At 41.7% G+C, this 17,527-nt stretch overlaps 1 protein-coding gene across 2 annotated transcripts in view; it reads right to left on the bottom strand.

Moving 5' to 3' along the window:
* Positions 1-17,527, bottom strand: part of B4GALNT4 (beta-1,4-N-acetyl-galactosaminyltransferase 4) — a 60,769-nt gene that overhangs the window by 23,139 nt on the left and 20,103 nt on the right. For both annotated transcript variants that reach the window (XM_063438581.1, XM_063438582.1), the window contains exons 9-20: positions 13,906-13,984; positions 11,861-11,927; positions 11,612-11,752; positions 10,630-10,739; positions 9,357-9,457; positions 9,068-9,144; positions 6,774-7,914; positions 6,230-6,525; positions 5,249-5,402; positions 3,599-3,671; positions 3,355-3,508; positions 3,105-3,231 (exon numbers count right to left, since the gene is read on the bottom strand). In XM_063438581.1, the coding sequence (XP_063294651.1) occupies positions 3,105-3,231; positions 3,355-3,508; positions 3,599-3,671; positions 5,249-5,402; positions 6,230-6,525; positions 6,774-7,914; positions 9,068-9,144; positions 9,357-9,457; positions 10,630-10,739; positions 11,612-11,752; positions 11,861-11,927; positions 13,906-13,984 (2,520 nt within the window). The remainder of the gene's footprint in view (positions 1-3,104; positions 3,232-3,354; positions 3,509-3,598; positions 3,672-5,248; positions 5,403-6,229; positions 6,526-6,773; positions 7,915-9,067; positions 9,145-9,356; positions 9,458-10,629; positions 10,740-11,611; positions 11,753-11,860; positions 11,928-13,905; positions 13,985-17,527) is intronic.

Here is a 17,527-nt window from a genome sequence, read left to right as displayed (position 1 = left end):
AGTGTCACTTCTTGGGAGTAAAACTGAAAATCTCCTAGAATTTCGGTATTATTTGCTTCCATGTGACGCTCCATTTTCATTAAATGTATATTACAGACTTGGCTATTGACATCATATTTCAGTTAAGTCCTAATTTGTTCTGCTGGAAGGCCATTCCTAATGATCGCTCTTTACCTCCCTCTTTCCACTTTTATAAAGGCCCTTCAGACTCACTTTAAGTGTAATATTATTATTGAAGCCTGGACTGAATATACAAAAACTGATCCCAAAATGTGCAACCGAGAGGCCTGGAATCACGTTTCTTGGTAATATTTCTAGATATTTGTTGTCAACTGGAAAGCAGCCCTTTTCACTTGCCTATCAAGCTGTCCTGTTATTCACTCTGGCTCTGAGAAAACAGCACAATTACCCACACTCTGCTACGGGGGTGGAGGAACATTAAAATAAAAGTGGTCTCATTTTCTTCACAGCAAATTGTGGCAACATCATTTACTTTAAAGTAGCCAAGTAGAAACAAATCTCCAATGTTGCTGAATTGAGAATTGATTTTGGGGGAAAAAAAATCTCCCAAGTCTGATATTCACTATAAACCGCTGTTTAATAGATATGCACTCAGTGTTTAGGTGACAGTCCCCGCTGTTTGGTAGATATGCACTCAGTGTTTAGGTGACAGTCCCCGCTGTTTGCTAGATATGCACTCAGTGTTTAGGTGACAGTCCCCGCTGATTGCTAGATATACACTCAGTGTTTAGGTGACAGTCCTGTTTAATAGATATGCACTCAGTGTTTAGGTGACAGTCCTGTTTAATAGATATGCACTCAGTGTTTAGGTGACAGTCCCCGCTGTTTGGTAGATATGCACTCAGTGTTTAGGTGACAGTCCCCGCTGTTTGGTAGATATGCACTCAGTGTTTAGGTGACAGTCCCCGCTGTTTGCTAGATATGCACTCAGTGTTTAGGTGACAGTCCCCGCTGTTTGCTAGATATGCACTCAGTGTTTAGGTGACAGTCCCCGCTGATTACTAGATATACACTCAGTGTTTAGGTGACAGTCCCCGCTGTTTGGTAGATTTGCACTCAGTGTTTAGGTGACAGTCCCCGCTGTTTGCTAGATATGCACTCAGTGTTTAGGTGACAGTCCCCGCTGTTTGCTAGATATGCACTCAGTGTTTAGGTGACAGTCCCCGCTGATTACTAGATATACACTCAGTGTTTAGGTGACAGTCCCCGCTGTTTGGTAGATATGCACTCAGTGTTTAGGTGACAGTCCCCGCTGTTTGCTAGATATGCACTCAGTGTTTAGGTGACAGTCCCCGCTGTTTGCTAGATATGCACTCAGTGTTTAGGTGACAGTCCCCGCTGATTACTAGATATACACTCAGTGTTTAGGTGACAGTCCCCGCTGTTTGGTAGATTTGCACTCAGTGTTTAGGTGACAGTCCCCGCTGTTTGCTAGATATGCACTCAGTGTTTAGGTGACAGTCCCCGCTGATTGCTAGATATACACTCAGTGTTTAGGTGACAGTCCCCGCTGTTTGGTAGATATGCACTCAGTGTTTAGGTGACAGTCCCCGCTGTTTAATAGATATACGCTCAGTGTTTAGGTGACAGTCCTGTTTAATAGATATGCACTCAGTGTTTAGGTGACAGTCCCCGCTGTTTAATAGATATACGCTCAGTGTTTAGGTGACAGTCCCCGCTGTTTGCTAGATATGCACTCAGTCCCCGCTGTTTGCTAGATATGCACTCAGTGTTTAGGTGACAGTCCCCGCTGTTTAATAGATATACGCTCAGTGTTTAGGTGACAGTCCCCGCTGTTTAATAGATATACGCTCAGTGTTTAGGTGACAGTCCCCGCTGTTTGGTAGATATGCACTCAGTGTTTAGGTGACAGTCCCCGCTGTTTGGTAGATATGCACTCAGTGTTTAGGTGACAGTCCCCGCTGTTTAATAGATATACGCTCAGTGTTTAGGTGACAGTCCCCGCTGTTTAATAGATATACGCTCAGTGTTTAGGTGACAGTCCCCGCTGTTTGGTAGATATGCACTCAGTGTTTAGGTGACAGGGACTTACTGTTTGGTGGAGCATTCCTGCTTTTTGCTGTCAAACACAATAAGCCTACTTTAGGATCAGTAAATGCTTGATTAATAAATATCTTGAATATGATACGGAATTTCCGAACCACACAATTTAACGCTTGCAAGTTTTCATTAGGAATTTGTCTACTAAACAGTGATTTTCATTTTTTTTGTATTTGGGCAGTGGAATGTCTCTTTAAATTTCTAAAGGAATCATCAAGGTGAAGATTATTATTTTCACCATTTATATAGCGCCAACAGATGCCATAGCACCTTACATTTTATTAGAGGGGGGATTTAACTATAAATTGGACAATTACAAGAAAACATACAGGAACGATATGTTGAATATGTTGGTGAGATAAAGAGATAAAACAGACCATAATCGTAGTAAGGGCAAGAGCATAAAAGTTTAAAGGAAAAAAAATAATTATGTCTTGCTTTACACTTTTTCTATTTATTTGTATTTTTTTTTTTTTTTTTTTTTAAAGTACTTGTGGCTCTCAATCTATCCGGTTTCCACATTTAATGAAAATAGGGGAACCAAAAGCATGTCCATGCAACAATCTCATCTTAAAATATGTCCTCACTGCAGGAGTGAGAGAATCACATCCACTATGAGCGTACATGCCGATAGTCACTGCTCATTGGCTGATCGTATTAGCCAAATGGCCAGCACATGTTTTCAACTAAGGAGCTATGATTGACACAGAACTAGCTTTTCACTCAAAAGCAAAATGTTGGGTTTAAACGATTCAAGTTAAAGGAACACTGTAGATTTATCAAAGTATCATGAAAAGTAGAAAGTAGTGAATTAAGGCAAAAGGATAATGGAATTTGCCTGCTGCCACTAGTTTCCATGGTAATTGCACCACGTTTAGTAATGTGCTCTGTTGTTTAGAACACCATTTTTAGAAATCTCCCAAAAGTGCCAACTGACAGAGTTTGTTTGGGAGACTTGTGCAATAGTTTGCTTGTGAATAAGCATGCGTATGTGTGTGTGTGTTATTTATATATTTTCTCACCTGTCCAGCAGCTCCCAATCCTCCCCTCCCCAGCGGTCCTTGAATTCCTCTGTGTTCATGCCTCCGATTCGATCAAAATCTGACTTGTAAATCCCAAAAAGACCAAATCCATTGACCTCCCAGTATCCTGAAAGAATAAAAGATTTTAGGTAGTCAAAGAGGAAAAAAACAAAAGCCTGGATTCTAAAAACGTTTTTACAATAATGGTAACATTTTTACTATGTTGGAACAGCTTGTATTGAATACTCACCACGGGGATGTAGCGGGGAGCTTCCACAGCTTAACCTCATTACAATGGGAGCAAAAGCCAGCCGCCCTTCCACACAATGCTTCCTCACACTGTCCAACACCGAGAGAGGGAAGTGTATGTGTAGATCACACAGAAACACAATGCTATGATTGTCCTGCACAAAATAAAAATAGCACACAGCAATTAACAGAGAAGGCAGTCACCTCCAACATAGAACTCACAGTCAACTGGATGTTTAACTCACCTTTATAGTATCCACTCCCGCTTGCAAACCGGCTGCTCGCTCAAAATTCCCACTTCTCTTTAGGTACTGATAACTGAGAAAGAGGCAAAGTAGTTGTAGTAATTACTAATTAGTAATAATTAATAGTATTTTAAGCAGAAAAACAGCAAAGGAAAGCAATATCATAAGCCAAACCACCCTCCCACCAGAACAGGTGCCTCCATAGCACCCCCCTCCTACTAGACACTAGAGCAGGCCCCCAATGCACCCCACTCCCACTAAAGAAGGAGCCCACAGCACCCCCCTCCCACCAGAGCAGGCCCCCGCAGCAACCCCCCCCTCTCCCACCAGAGCAAGCCTCCGCAGCAACCCCCCCCCCACCACCACAGCAGGGCCCCGCAGCAACCCCCCCCCCACCACCACCAGAGCAGGCCCCCGCAGCAACCCCCCCTCTCCCACCAGAGCAGGCCCCCGCAGCAACCCCCCCTCTCCCACCAGAGCAGGCCCCCGCAGCAACCCCCCCCTCTCCCACCAGAGCAGGCCCCCGCAGCAACCCCCCCCCCCTCCACCACCAGAGCAGGGCCCCGCAGCAACCCCCCTCCCCCCCACCACCAGAGCAGGCCCCTGCAGCAACCCCCCCCTCCCACCAGAGCAGGGCCCCGCAGCAACCCCCCTCCCCCCACCACAGCAGGCCCCTGCAGCAACCCCCCCTCTCCCACCAGAGCAGGCCCCCGCAGCAACCCCCCCTCTCCCACCAGAGCAGGGCCCCGCAGCAACCCCCCTCCCCCCCACCACCAGAGCAGGCCCCTGCAGCAACCCCCCCCCCTCCCACCAGAGCAGGCCCCCCGCAGCAACCCCCCCCCCCACCATCAGAGCAGGCCCCCGCAGAATCCCCCCCTCCCACCAGAGCAACCCCCCCCCCACCAGAGCAGGCCCCCGCAGCAACCCCCCCCACCAGAGCAGGCCCCCCCTCCCACCAGAGCAGGCCCCCGCAGCACCCCCCCCCCCCCCCCACCAGAGCAGGCCCCCGCAGCAACCCCCCCCTCCCACCAGAGCAGGCCCCCGCAGCAACCCCCCCCTCCCACCAGAGCAGGCCCCCACAGCACCCCCCACCCACGCTCAGTTTTATAATAATGCATCAGATGTATGAAAAAAAAACGTGAATTCCGGACTGGAATAAATATTTTTTTTGTACAAAATTCAACTCTATCTGGAACAAGGAAGGACACCTCACAAATTCCACATTCTGGATTTTACAGAACCAGTTCCTCTACTGAACAATCCGCCGGACATCAAATTTCCCAGACATCTCCTCTGACTTGTGGGAATTTTAATATTTGTCACACACGTACTTTAAACTCATACAACTGCACATAAACTTCCTCCAGAAATAAACAAAAAAACCCTTGCAAACATCGTTAGCCTGTTCTTGTCTAAAAAAAACCTGCGGTTGTTATGGAGCTTTGCCTCTCACAGTTTCATAAATCTTTGCATTTTCAGACAACGCCTACAAAGACTCCATTCCTTCAATTACACTAGAACATCCCTCACTATAATCAGAGACATGGATAATCTAATAAATAAACACATGCATATTATTAAATTACCGTAATTTAAAAAAAACACAAGTACATTGTAACAGCAATTAATAGATATTGTCGATACGGTTACCTTGGTATCTTGGCACGCCGCAAAGCTTGCTCGACTTCCATATCCTCACTATCATAGTCCACAATGATGAGATTAAACTGCTCGTCGTTGGTGTTGATGTACAGGAATTCCAGATCCGAGATCAGTTGCTGAACCCAGCGAGCCTGGTTCTTTACTAAACAGGCAGATAAAAACAATTACGTAAGTAGGAATTTAAAGAGCTGAGTATTAAAAAGAAAGAAAGAATTAAAGTAAGAATGGATAGGTAAATTGAAAGAAAAATGAAAAATAATAATTAGGTGGAGCAAGTGGATTCACGGTATAGGGAGTGGTATTTTATGCCAATAGAAGACAAAAGAGAGAGGGAGGAGTGCTGCTCGGTTCCTTTGTTTATTCTCTTTTAGAGTGTAGTGCTATTTTATAATGTTTTTATTCCAGATAATTAGATGCATACAAAAAGGAATAACAATATAATAATTATCGTCAATGGTCAAATAGCAAGGATGCACAATTCAATGTATTAAAAATTATATATAAAGTTTTGTATATAAGGTATTTATAACATTAGTAATATAAACTTAGCACAGAAAGAGAAAAATCCAAATCGATAGACACATTATATATAAAAATAAAAAAGATAAACATATAACAATTATTACAAAAAAACTTTTATATTAAAAACCTATAATGGAGGTTCATTGTGGTAGAATGTTGGATTTATATTTTAATGGACATACCATATATTTCTAGTGTCAGTGAATTTATACAATGTCCCCAGGGATATCATCTCAATCATGCCAGCAAACAGTGAGCTGCAAGTTGTTATAATTAAGGAGGACTGAGCCTAAAGGGCATCAGAATCTTACACATTCAACAATAACAACTAAACCTGTAATTCCAGGTGACAAACAATGGGACATGCAAGTTTTCATGTGCCATTCATTATGAGCTTTACCATACCACACATCATAAATATATCCCCCACCTTCTTGCTGCACTCACCAGGAATAACAAAGTGTACCGTGGCGCGTGGATTCCAGGTCAGACTCACCGGTCTGCATAAGATTGGTTTAGTGTAGATTGGAAGTTGTGGGCTGGGAGTAATTTCAGGGGTTTCTGCTGGTGGGCTTTCATCACTGTCACTACCTGCCCCACGATGAATCAGTAGGTACACATATTGGGCCAGTCTCACCTTCCGATGTCCTCGCTCTTCCAACTCCAGCTCAATAAGGTATCTGTTTCCTCTGGCAGAATCACGGCGCTTCTCTACATTAATTATACGTAGTAAAGTGTATATTCTGATGGGAAAGAAACACGTTAAAGAGTGCGTGTAAGAAAGAAACATGGCAGATAATGAATAGATTTCACTAGATAAAAGGTGGATAAGTAGATAAAACAATAAATGCTTAATGAAAGTACATAGGAAGATGGCTAGAGGGGAATTCTAGAACTATTTAACCTACAATTTGTTCTAAATAGTGTTGGTATGCACACATTTAGCAAATTAAGACATGGTTTGAGGTTTATAACATTTTAGGACCCTCACCCTCCATTCTTTTCATTCAGCTTCTCCATATACTGTGCCACCACATCCACAGTCTCTGCCTCTGAGAGCTGCAAGTTACCACTCACATTGCAGCGTAGGTCATTCCAGTCTGACCTTAGCATCTCAAAGTCCACTGTGCCAACACTAAATGTGCGTTGCCAGTCGATGGCCTCTTCAGGCCAACGCTGCCGTGGTTCCGCTTCTTCATAGCTATAATCTTGCAGTTCTTCTGCTGGGTTTTCAGAAGACAAGCCGTGAGTTTGTGGCCCTCCAGGGGAACTTGATGAGGTAGGAAGAATAATTTCAGGGCCCTCTGTTTGGCCTTCCCAATTGAAAAGTTCAGAGGTATCAGGAGGGCTCCAAGCCTTGGATATTCTACCTCCACGAAGAGGCTTGGAAGGTGCAGCAAACCGAGCATTGTCACGTTGACTGAAAGATTTACGGGGTTTGGGTTGAGGCAAGAGCATACCAGGGAAGACTCTTCTGGATTTTCGAACTCCAGAAAGAAGACGTGTAACATAAACTTTATCTGGCTCTTTCCGATTTGCTGTGTTGCCATTTAACTTTTCTTTTGGAGCTTCTTCTCTGGTGGGGAGCTCAGAATGATATCCTTCACTAGGCCGGACCTCTATCCTACTTTGTTTCTCCGCCAAATCTGGTCTTTCATGCACTCCTTTATGAGCTAGAGTTTTAGTTCTGCTTCGGTTATCGGAGTGCTCACGTCTCGTCATCATTTCCGACTTTCCTTTTACCATTACACCGCCAATTTCAGACATCTTTTTTGTTGTAGGGTCCATATCCAATACACCATTTGCTCTAACCTCAGACCTCCCAACTGTGGGTTCTAGCTCCCCTCTCCTTCCTGCAGTTTCTCCCAGATGCAAGGTATTTCTCCTATGACCCCGTTGTGCAGATGGTAGATTTTCCCTTGGTGCCCACATAAGAGTCCGACTTTGCACTGATGTATCCATGCTGCCATTGGATATATTTAGTCCTAGGGAATCAGTATGTGGACTATAGGTCTGTTCCTGACCCGGACTACTGGGTGGCATATGGTTTCTGATTTCCTCTTCTCTAGTCTTCTGCTTGGTTTGAGTCCCAGTTATCAATGCCTCCTCTTCATCATCTTCATCCAAGAAATCTGCGATGAGATACACAGATTGAGAGACAAATAAAGAGGGAGTTATCTGTTCAGTAAAGCAGAGAGCAGCGTAGAAATAAAATGGTTATGTAAATAATAGAAAAAGAAAGACTGGACAGAAGCCAACCCAGAAGCCAAACTACACCAACATTTTCAGGATACAATGGATAAATAAAATGTAAGGAACAGTTATCTCGCTTTTTCATCCAGGTGCTGCTCAGATGCCCTTCTCTCCATTGTACTCAGAATTCTCTAACCGTTCTTACATAGTTATTATTCATAGAACATTAGAACCACATACATACATAGCATCTGTGTAAGCAACAACAATGTTTAATAAAGTCATTGCTAGAGTGATAGCAAATGTCTCAAAACATTAAACAACCAGTTGTGATGAATTGAAATCCAATCCGCCTATACGGTATGTTTAAAATAATAATTATTATTATTATTATATTTTTTATAGAGCGCCGTCAAATTCCGCAGCGCTTTACAAAATGGCAGAATCCCTGCAATTAAATATTGGACATGCATGGAAATGTAACCTGCTTTCATTGTCACCTATTCAATTACATTTTCAGAATTGTGGTCACATTCTATGCTTTAGAAAGCCACACAGTGAAAATGTTAGGGTCAGGGTATAACATTTCCGCTTTTAAGCAGGATGCCCCCATTTCCCTCACAAAATTAACATTTCATAGGGAGAAAAAAAATGAAATTCCAGTCAAACGGTATCAGAAGACAAAGTAAGCACTACTTTGTCTTGTGTATTTTTCCTATGTTTGACAAAAGGCTGAGCTACTGCCGACAAGCTCTGCCAAACCCTCAGCTGTCACTAGTGAGGGAGAATCTGGCCTCTTGATGTCTATGGATCCTCCACGGACACTAGATTTGTACTCGCACATGCGCGAGAGAACAGTGCCGACATTCCCTCCTGGTAGATGAAGCACCAGGAGCTGAAGAGAACTTTATGGAAGAAAATGGCAGGTTCACATAAGTAAAAACTACTTTTCCCTGCAAACCTGGACCACCGCACTGGAGCAGTATCCATCTGTGCTCTGTACAAAACATGCACAACCATAGAAAGTGAAACGACAGCTTTAAGGAGACCCCTAATGAGTGTGATTACAAGGGGGTTATATACTGTACATACGTGGGCGGTTAAAAAACAAGAATGGCATCTGTGGAGAATCCTCATCATCCATTTTCATGTACTTGTAAAATCCAAACCTAAACAAAAAAAAAGAAAAACTGAGATGTTGAGCACTATGCGTGGAATAACCGTGGTCCAAATATCAGGAGAATGCAGAAAGTAAAGGGAGAAAATACTTTGATAACTCGGGCAAGAGGCTCGATTGTATTTACAGAAACAGGTCAGAGTATTAAATGTCAAGAAGGCAGATCTGAGAATTCGGAAGGAAAAATTGAGCAGATGAACTTACTTCTCAAGGTACAGCGGCGACTCTCGATAAAAACATTTGTTTTCAGTTTCCATATGAGTGAGACGGGTATAGTCATTGGGATACACAAAGGTAAGGTATACCTTGAGAGAGAAAAGCAGAAAAATATAAAAAAAAATAAGTTATTAGCAAACGATAAAAAGAAGTTTATGATGAAACGTTTGTCCGAGTTAGATTGGGGCTTGGCGAATTTGCATCAATATTTCTCAAATATCGTTTGTGCTGCAAATAGTTAAAAAAAAAAAAAAAATATATATATATATATATATATATATATATATATATATATATATATATAGAACGCTTTCAATATCAGTTAAAACGCTCTGATTGGTTGGCTAACAAACCAGCCAATCAGAGCACTCTATTGTGAATTCAAGTGTGGGAAAGCTATTAAAGAGGCTCTTCCTGCTTTGAAGCCTCATTTTGCACAGAGCCCTCAATGGGCAAAAAATAAATTCTTTTTTGTTGCGTCTGATTTTTTAAAAAAAAATTTGTGATCGGAATTTTCTTATTTTAAAGATTTGCATTGTGTGATGAAGGATTTTTATTTGGTCTTTTTTGGGGCGGATGACCAGAAGATTTACAAGAAAAAAGACTTCAGATATTTTAATGGCCCAACTCACAATTCTCTTGGTGAGACGGACAGGTAGGGCTAATGTCTGCTCAGTTGCTAGTTTTAGATATAATATAAAAAGCACTGTGAGTCTAATTTTGCCCCTATTTTTTAAATAATGGAAAATTTGATTACAAATAATAATTTAAATAAACAAAAATCTACAAGTATTTATTAATAAAAACTATTGGAAAACTAGAGTTTAGCTTGCAAGCGGCCACATAAATAACCCTTGCACTGCCGAGGGATAGTTTAAGATTTGCCCAGTGGTTGCTGGTACTGCAAATAATTCTGATTTTCTTTTTTCAAATTTGGGCCCAGATTTAAAGCATCCAGTCCTGTATTTTAGCCGTCTAATGGCGCACAGTGCGGCTACAATCCAGAGCAAAGCCAGGCACATTTAGGTTGATTAGCATGAACAATGCCTGGATTTAGCAATCTGAATGGCCCCATAACCCTGTAAAAAAGAGAATAAAGAACATTATAGATGTTTAGTGCAGAATTAGCTATAAAGTAGGCTCTCTATTTACGAGCTGTATTTGATCACCTGTCGTTAAGCATGTTGCAAGCACTAGATAAATAAAAATATAAACATATATATAGCACTAAAAAGTGGCTACAGAAAGAGCAGGTACTCACAAATTGCAGTCCTTGGTATCGTGCAATGGGGAAATCCTTCACTACGTATGTGGGGTTATACGCACAAGGCACAAGCACATTTTCCACTTTGGATTCTTCAATCATAGGAGCTAGAAAGGAGAACAGAGCCCATGAGAAACAAGGCAAAATATAAGTCAAGTAACCGCCCCAAAAAGACGCTCTGATTTAAAACACTAGTTCCCAACTCAGTCCTCACAAATCACAAACAGTCCAAGAGTTAGGCGTTTCTTATAATGACCAATGGGTGTGCCGACAATGAGGAGCCTTAAGGAGTGGGTTGGGAATAACTGATCTAATGCTACATTTATTAAGGACGCATTATTTTAAAATCATATCAGACAATTTGCATCTCTCTCTCCAGGGACACTGTTGCATTCTAACCATTGTATCTCATTGGTTATAGAGCCTGGGGTCACCCAGTGCAGTCCCTCCATTTATTGTGGAGCATTTAAACACTAGAGACACTGGAGATGTGGCTTATTTCTCATTAGTCCAAGCAGCATAGAGATGTGGAACAGGACCTCCATGGGAAAGGACAGAGCCAGAGTTCTCCAAACATTATAACCAGGTAAATGAGATGCAGCACTTATAGTGCCTACAGGCAGGGGGCGCTACCATACGGCAGCACCGGCAGCTGTATTAGTGACCCCGGCCAGGGGTCACAATGTGCACAGGTGAAGAGATTTTTCCAAGTCCACATGTACAACCTGTCAAGCATGCCTAATGCACTTTTCCAACATTCCTATGGATACAACACTGATTGGTTAGATCAATGTCCCCCCTGGAAAGCATTAGAAAGAATAAGTAAGTAAATATGGAGGAAAAAAAAAAAAACATCTACCTGCTTTTTCACCCAGCAGAGTGAGGCAACAGTCTCATTGAAAGCTAAAACGTTGAATGAGACTGCTGTCTCAAAATGGTGCATGTCCTTTTTATCTTCAAAATAACTTATTTTGCTCACTCATAAAAAAATAGTCCCTTGGGTCCTGCCGCAGTACGTCTTCTGGAGGCTCCTCTTTATCCATCCCCCAGGGGTGATTGCCACGTTTGGAGAGGGTCTGTGGTATGTGGGATACATCGTTCATCTTGTGTGGAGTCTCGTCTGACAAAGATATATTAATTTAGTAATGCAATTATTTAAAAAACAGTGAGGTAGACACAATGACAGATCTATTCACATCCAATCTGGAAAACAGTGGCAGTAGGTTACCTGTGTATAAGGACAGGTAAGGAGAGTCCACAATTTCAAATTTCGTGCCTGGGAGAGCTAAACGCCACTGTTAAAAATTAAATTAACAAATATTGTCATTATTATTGGCATTTATATAGCGCTTTACTAGATTATAAAGGGGAGATTTTAGGAACAATTGAGACAAGCTCTTAGAAATATTGACAAGAACAAGAGGTTGTTCAAAATACGAAACAGGAACAGCACACACCATTTCTTGAGAAGATCCAAACTATGGCACCACACGAACCTGGCAAACAGCAAATCCTTCAAAATATACCAAACGTAGAGAACACATGTCCGGGCACTCACTGGATGGCAAAATGCAGACTTTATTGGAGTGGAATGCCAACGTTTCAGCTCACACAAAAGGTGGCTTGAGAAAGGCTCTTGTGTGAGCCAAAACATTGCTTTCCACTAAAGTCTGCATTTTGGACATCCTGTGTGTGCCCATACATCTGTTATCTAAATTAGGACAGTGGACACTTTTTAAAGATCTCCTTTAGTAGAAGCCAAAGTATCTGACAATTTGCCTTCCTTTTGTATCTTTATTTCACCACATACAGGCATTAAATCAGAGTTTTTCTAAAAGTGGGAAGTGTGAATGTTTGTGGGAGAGTTGCATTTATAAATTGGATATACTCTGATTTAATGCCGGTATGTGGTGAAATAAAGATACAAAAGGAAGGCAAATTGTCAGATACTTTGGCATCAAGTTAATATTGTTGGACAATCTTTTCAAATTATTTAATACTATGAAAAATATATGGGGAAAAAAATAATATTTTGATATATATTTTGGGGGCCTTTATCAGTGTTCAAAATCCACCATTGGTCACTAAATGTAAGAGCCATATAAATCCATAATATATGGAAAATATATATATATTAACTGCCCTGTGGCAAGTCTAGTGCAGTAAAGTAATATGAAGAGAAAAATGTGTAATACCCAAACACGTTACCCTGCTCTGAACTTCCGGACACAAAACAGTCACTATATACATGCGATCTGTCAGACCTGCACAGCTTTACAGATCGAACAAATGACAAAATATAACGAAATGCTTTAAATGGGTCCCACAGATTCACATGTTAGTAAAGTTAACTCCTGTCTATGCCCTCACAAAGTTCAAAAACAAAAACAGAAAAAAGCCAGTGCAGAGCGAGGAAAGGCCGAAGCTAGTAATTAAATTTGTGGCTCCCCTAGAAAGGGAACATTGGGTACTGAATAGCATTACATCTGGGAACACTGGACCCCAATCATTTCCTTTTTGTAAAGAGGTCTTTGTTTGTGGGGGCATGGATTTGGCTTCTGTGATGTCTGTAGCTTTTACCCTTTGCTGTTGCTTACCATTTAAGGTTTTGTTTGCAGCAAAATCACCATTATGAAAAATGTACATATCTTTACATCTGGTAACTTTTATCGTATATATGTGGGCTCCTATTACGGGCATTAACACCCGCTAAAAATATAGATAAATATATATTACCCCACTCCACCAATCATTTAGATTGAGAGGAGGTGATCAGATCACTACTGTAAAGTATTGTATAATAGCATATTATGATTGATGTGCATTATTATTCTTCCATGACATTTATTTTAAACCCCTTCATTTTATAGGATATCATATTGCTAGCTTCAGGATCAAGCTGTGTAACGTCTAGTAAACATCTAAAGCACTCTAAGCATAAAGTAACGTTTACACCATGTATTACAACGTTATCGCTAGCCCTTAAAACTTTCTGCCACATTCCCAATACATTCGCCCCAAATTAGAAAGCATGAACACAGCATTTCGGAACACGGCCTCATTGTACAGCGCTACAGAATCTGATGGCACTATATAAATAATAAAATAATAATAATATGTCCTCCCTGCATGATGGGATATTGGGAGCACCAATGTATTTTGCGCATAATTGGTTACATTTTGTAGCAAAGCATAATGCTCCCTTTCTGAACAATTATCTTCACTAATAAAACCTCCCACACGTCACTTAAAGCCATGAGCCTGCTCACTCACAGCAACTTCCACATGGTCAGAACCTCGATCGTCTTGCTTGTGAAGTAGTTCAAAGTAATAACGTCGGGAGCTCATTAATCTGCAAAGTGGTAAAAAGACAGACACGGATTAAGATGAGTGCACACAAACTTATATCCAGGGCTTACACACATTTAAAATACATATATTGGTGTAACCTAGGTGTTATAGAGGAGATAGAATTGTCCATCTATAAGGGAGAGAAGTGTCATGTTTAGCGGGTGATAACCCCTACAGCTTTCACCACTTACCATCGATATCACAGACATAAAACTCACAAAGAAAAGGCTAGGAGTTCCCAGTGTGACACTGCAACAGTAAACATGCTAGAGGTTTTTAATTATTTTTAAGCAATGAGAGATATAATCATATATCAATATAATGAATTATGTGAAACCTGTGCTCTTAGCGTTTATAAATCATATTTTTAATCATGTGTACTTTGCTCCAGGGACTAGATTCTCATCTCCTTTATTGACTTTTGGTTATAAATGAACATCGTAATCTTTACAGAAAGTATAATATAACCAACCACAATACGTCCTGGGCATAAAATGTCATGGTGAGATCGGGTGGCAAATTGTACACAATATGTTCTCAATCTGCTTCTAGAATATTTATGCATCAACAATGAAGTTTTTTTTTTCTTGTCACAATGTTTATAATGATTGTTATATTTAGCTTTATGCAATACAATTGTTTATACTTTGTTTTATTAGTAAAATATTTTTGTCAACATTTTCCGAGAGCAATCTCATTGGACACTATGCTGGCAGAAAATTCATGTAATCAGAGTCCAAGCATAGAAACACTATCTTTAAGGTCAGAATAGATTTTAAATGAAGAAATTAAAAGCCAAAATGTAAAGGTATTGAACTGACATTTCCATTCCTTCTTTCCACTTCCAATAGGTAAGAAAAAGGAAGCGTATGTGTTTATGTGCAACTTGATGCAAAACATACAGACACCCTGACTACCTAATCTCAGTGAAGGGGTCTGGGTGCAGTGTTCCTGTCATTTAAAACATTGCCGATTAGTAGATCCAATAACGTTTCCATTGCAGAGCTAAACACACCTCTAGAGACTGTCTTCCTGAGTCAGACTCTGTAATCACCTCCTCTGATGCTTCTCATAAAGTGCATTGAAATAAAGAGCTTCTTATCCACAAGGATTCTCTAAGAGAAGCATTGATTGGGCGAGAACATGGAAAACGTCAGTATGATTACTGATGAAGGAGGAGGAGTGGGCAACTGTAATGGTGGTGTCTCCGTGCTAGAAACGAGGTGACTAAAATAGGTTTAACTTAACTTTCCTACAGAAAGGGGGGTGGATAGAGGTCACTGTAATGGCAGAAAACAAACCGTCCTAAAAATATATGATTTCCTCTACCCTCTAAATAATCATTTATCACAAGAATGATCTTGACTGACACAAACTTGTTCAGCCTTTTTAAAACCTGGCTAGGTCAGCAGGATCTCTCATATTGGCAGAAACAAAATGAAAGAGAGAATATGTTCCTAGACTTCTTTTTGCACTGGTGCTTTCTTTTAGAATATCCATTCGCAGCTTGAAAACCTCTTCTAAAATAACTTTAAAGAGTCTGGCAGAAGCTGTTTAAGAAAAGAAAGCCTGTGGGAGGATCCTTGAGGAAGTCTATCATTTACCCCTTTCGAACAATGTTAAAGACCCCGTGATACCTGGTAGGAACAAATCTTCACAATGTAGGAAAATACTCGTAGCTTCGCTCCCAATGCTTTACCTGATGAGACGTTCTGTTGTGGTTCCTTGACTTATCCTTAGAGCTCGGTGTCTGAGTAGGCCGTTTTCTCGATCTACACAAAGATTCATAATTCAGAAGCTTTCTTGACTTTCTGCCATATCTTTTAGGAGATCATCCTTGGTCAAAAAGGTATTTCACATAAAGAAAATGTAGAAGTGGATTCCACCACCTAATGTCTCAACCAGATAGCTGCAAACCACGGAAAGGGTGACTGACCGTGCTGACCACTTTAAACGGAACATATAGTCCCAATAATATTGTTTGTTTTTCTGGGACTAGAAGTTCTGTAGAAAAAAGTTAAAAATATACTTTACTCCTCTTTCCAGCGCCACTCTGATACTTATTTGCAAGCTAGCATGTTAATGTCTTCCACATTCTCGTAGAGAAGCAGTGGTGAGGCACTCTCGTAGAGAAGCAGTGGTGAGGCACTCTCGTAGAGAAGCAGTGGTGAGGCACTCTCGTAGAGAAGCAGTGGTGAGGCACTCTCGTAGAGAAGCAGTGGTGAGGCACTCTCTTAGAGAAGCAGTGGTGAGGCACTCTCGTATAGAAACAGTGGTGAGGCACTCTCGTATAGAAACAGTGGTGAGGCACTCTCGTATAGAAACAGTGGTGAGGCACTCTCGTATAGAAACAGTGGTGAGGCACTCTCGTATAGAAACAGTGGTGAGGCACTCTCGTATAGAAACAGTGGTGAGGCACTCTCGTATAGAAACAGTGGTGAGGCACTCTCGTATAGAAACAGTGGTGAGGCACTCTCGTATAGAAACAGTGGTGAGGCACTCTCGTATAGAAACAGTGGTGAGGCACTCTCGTATAGAAGCAGTGGTGAGGCACTCTCGTATAGAAGCAGTGGTGAGGCACTCTCGTATAGAAACAGTGGTGAGGCACTCTCGTATAGAAGCAGTGGTGAGGCACTCTCGTATAGAAACAGTGGTGAGGCACTCTCGTATAGAAACAGTGGTGAGGCACTCTCGTATAGAAACAGTGGTGAGGCACTCTCGTATAGAAGCAGTGGTGAGGCACTCTCGTATAGAAACAGTGGTGAGGCACTCTCGTATAGAAACAGTGGTGAGGCACTCTCGTATAGAAGCAGTGGTGAGGCACTCTCGTATAGAAGCAGTGGTGAGGCACTCTCGTATAGAAGCAGTGGTGAGGCACTCTCGTATAGAAGCAGTGGTGAGGCACTCTCGTATAGAAGCAGTGGTGAGGCACTCTCGTATAGAAGCAGTGGTGAGGCACTCTCGTATAGAAGCAGTGGTGAGGCACTCTCGTATAGAAGCAGTGGTGAGGCACTCTCGTATAGAAGCAGTGGTGAGGCACTCTCGTATAGAAGCAGTGGTGAGGCACTCTCGTATAGAAGCAGTGGTGAGGCACTCTCGTATAGAAGCAGTGGTGAGGCACTCTCGTATAGAAGCAGTGGTGAGGCACTCTCGTATAGAAGCAGTGGTGAGGCACTCTCGTATAGAAGCAGTGGGGAGGCACTCTCGTATAGAAGCATTGGGGAGGCACTCTCGTATAGAAGCATTGGGGAGGCACTCTCGTATAGAAGCATTGGGGAGGCACTCTCGTATAGAAGCATTGGGGAGGCATTCTCGTATAGAAGCATTGGGGAGGCACTCTCGTATAGAAGCATTGGTGACGCACTCTCGTATAGAAGCATTGGTGACGCACTCTCGTATAGAAGCATTGGTGACGCATTCTCGTATAGAAGCATTGGTGACGCATTCTCGTATAGAAGCATTGGTGACAAGAAGTACAAGTGCAGCGAGTGCCTCATTCCTTCAATGGAAAGCTCTCTATGAGAAGCATCAAAAGAGGTGATGT

This window comes from Pelobates fuscus, chromosome 12 (assembly GCF_036172605.1).
Source record: "Pelobates fuscus isolate aPelFus1 chromosome 12, aPelFus1.pri, whole genome shotgun sequence".
In the NCBI taxonomy this organism is placed as follows: Eukaryota; Metazoa; Chordata; class Amphibia; order Anura; family Pelobatidae; genus Pelobates; species Pelobates fuscus.
The sequence above is the reverse complement of the archived record's forward strand: the minus strand, read 5'-3'. Positions and strand labels throughout refer to the sequence as shown.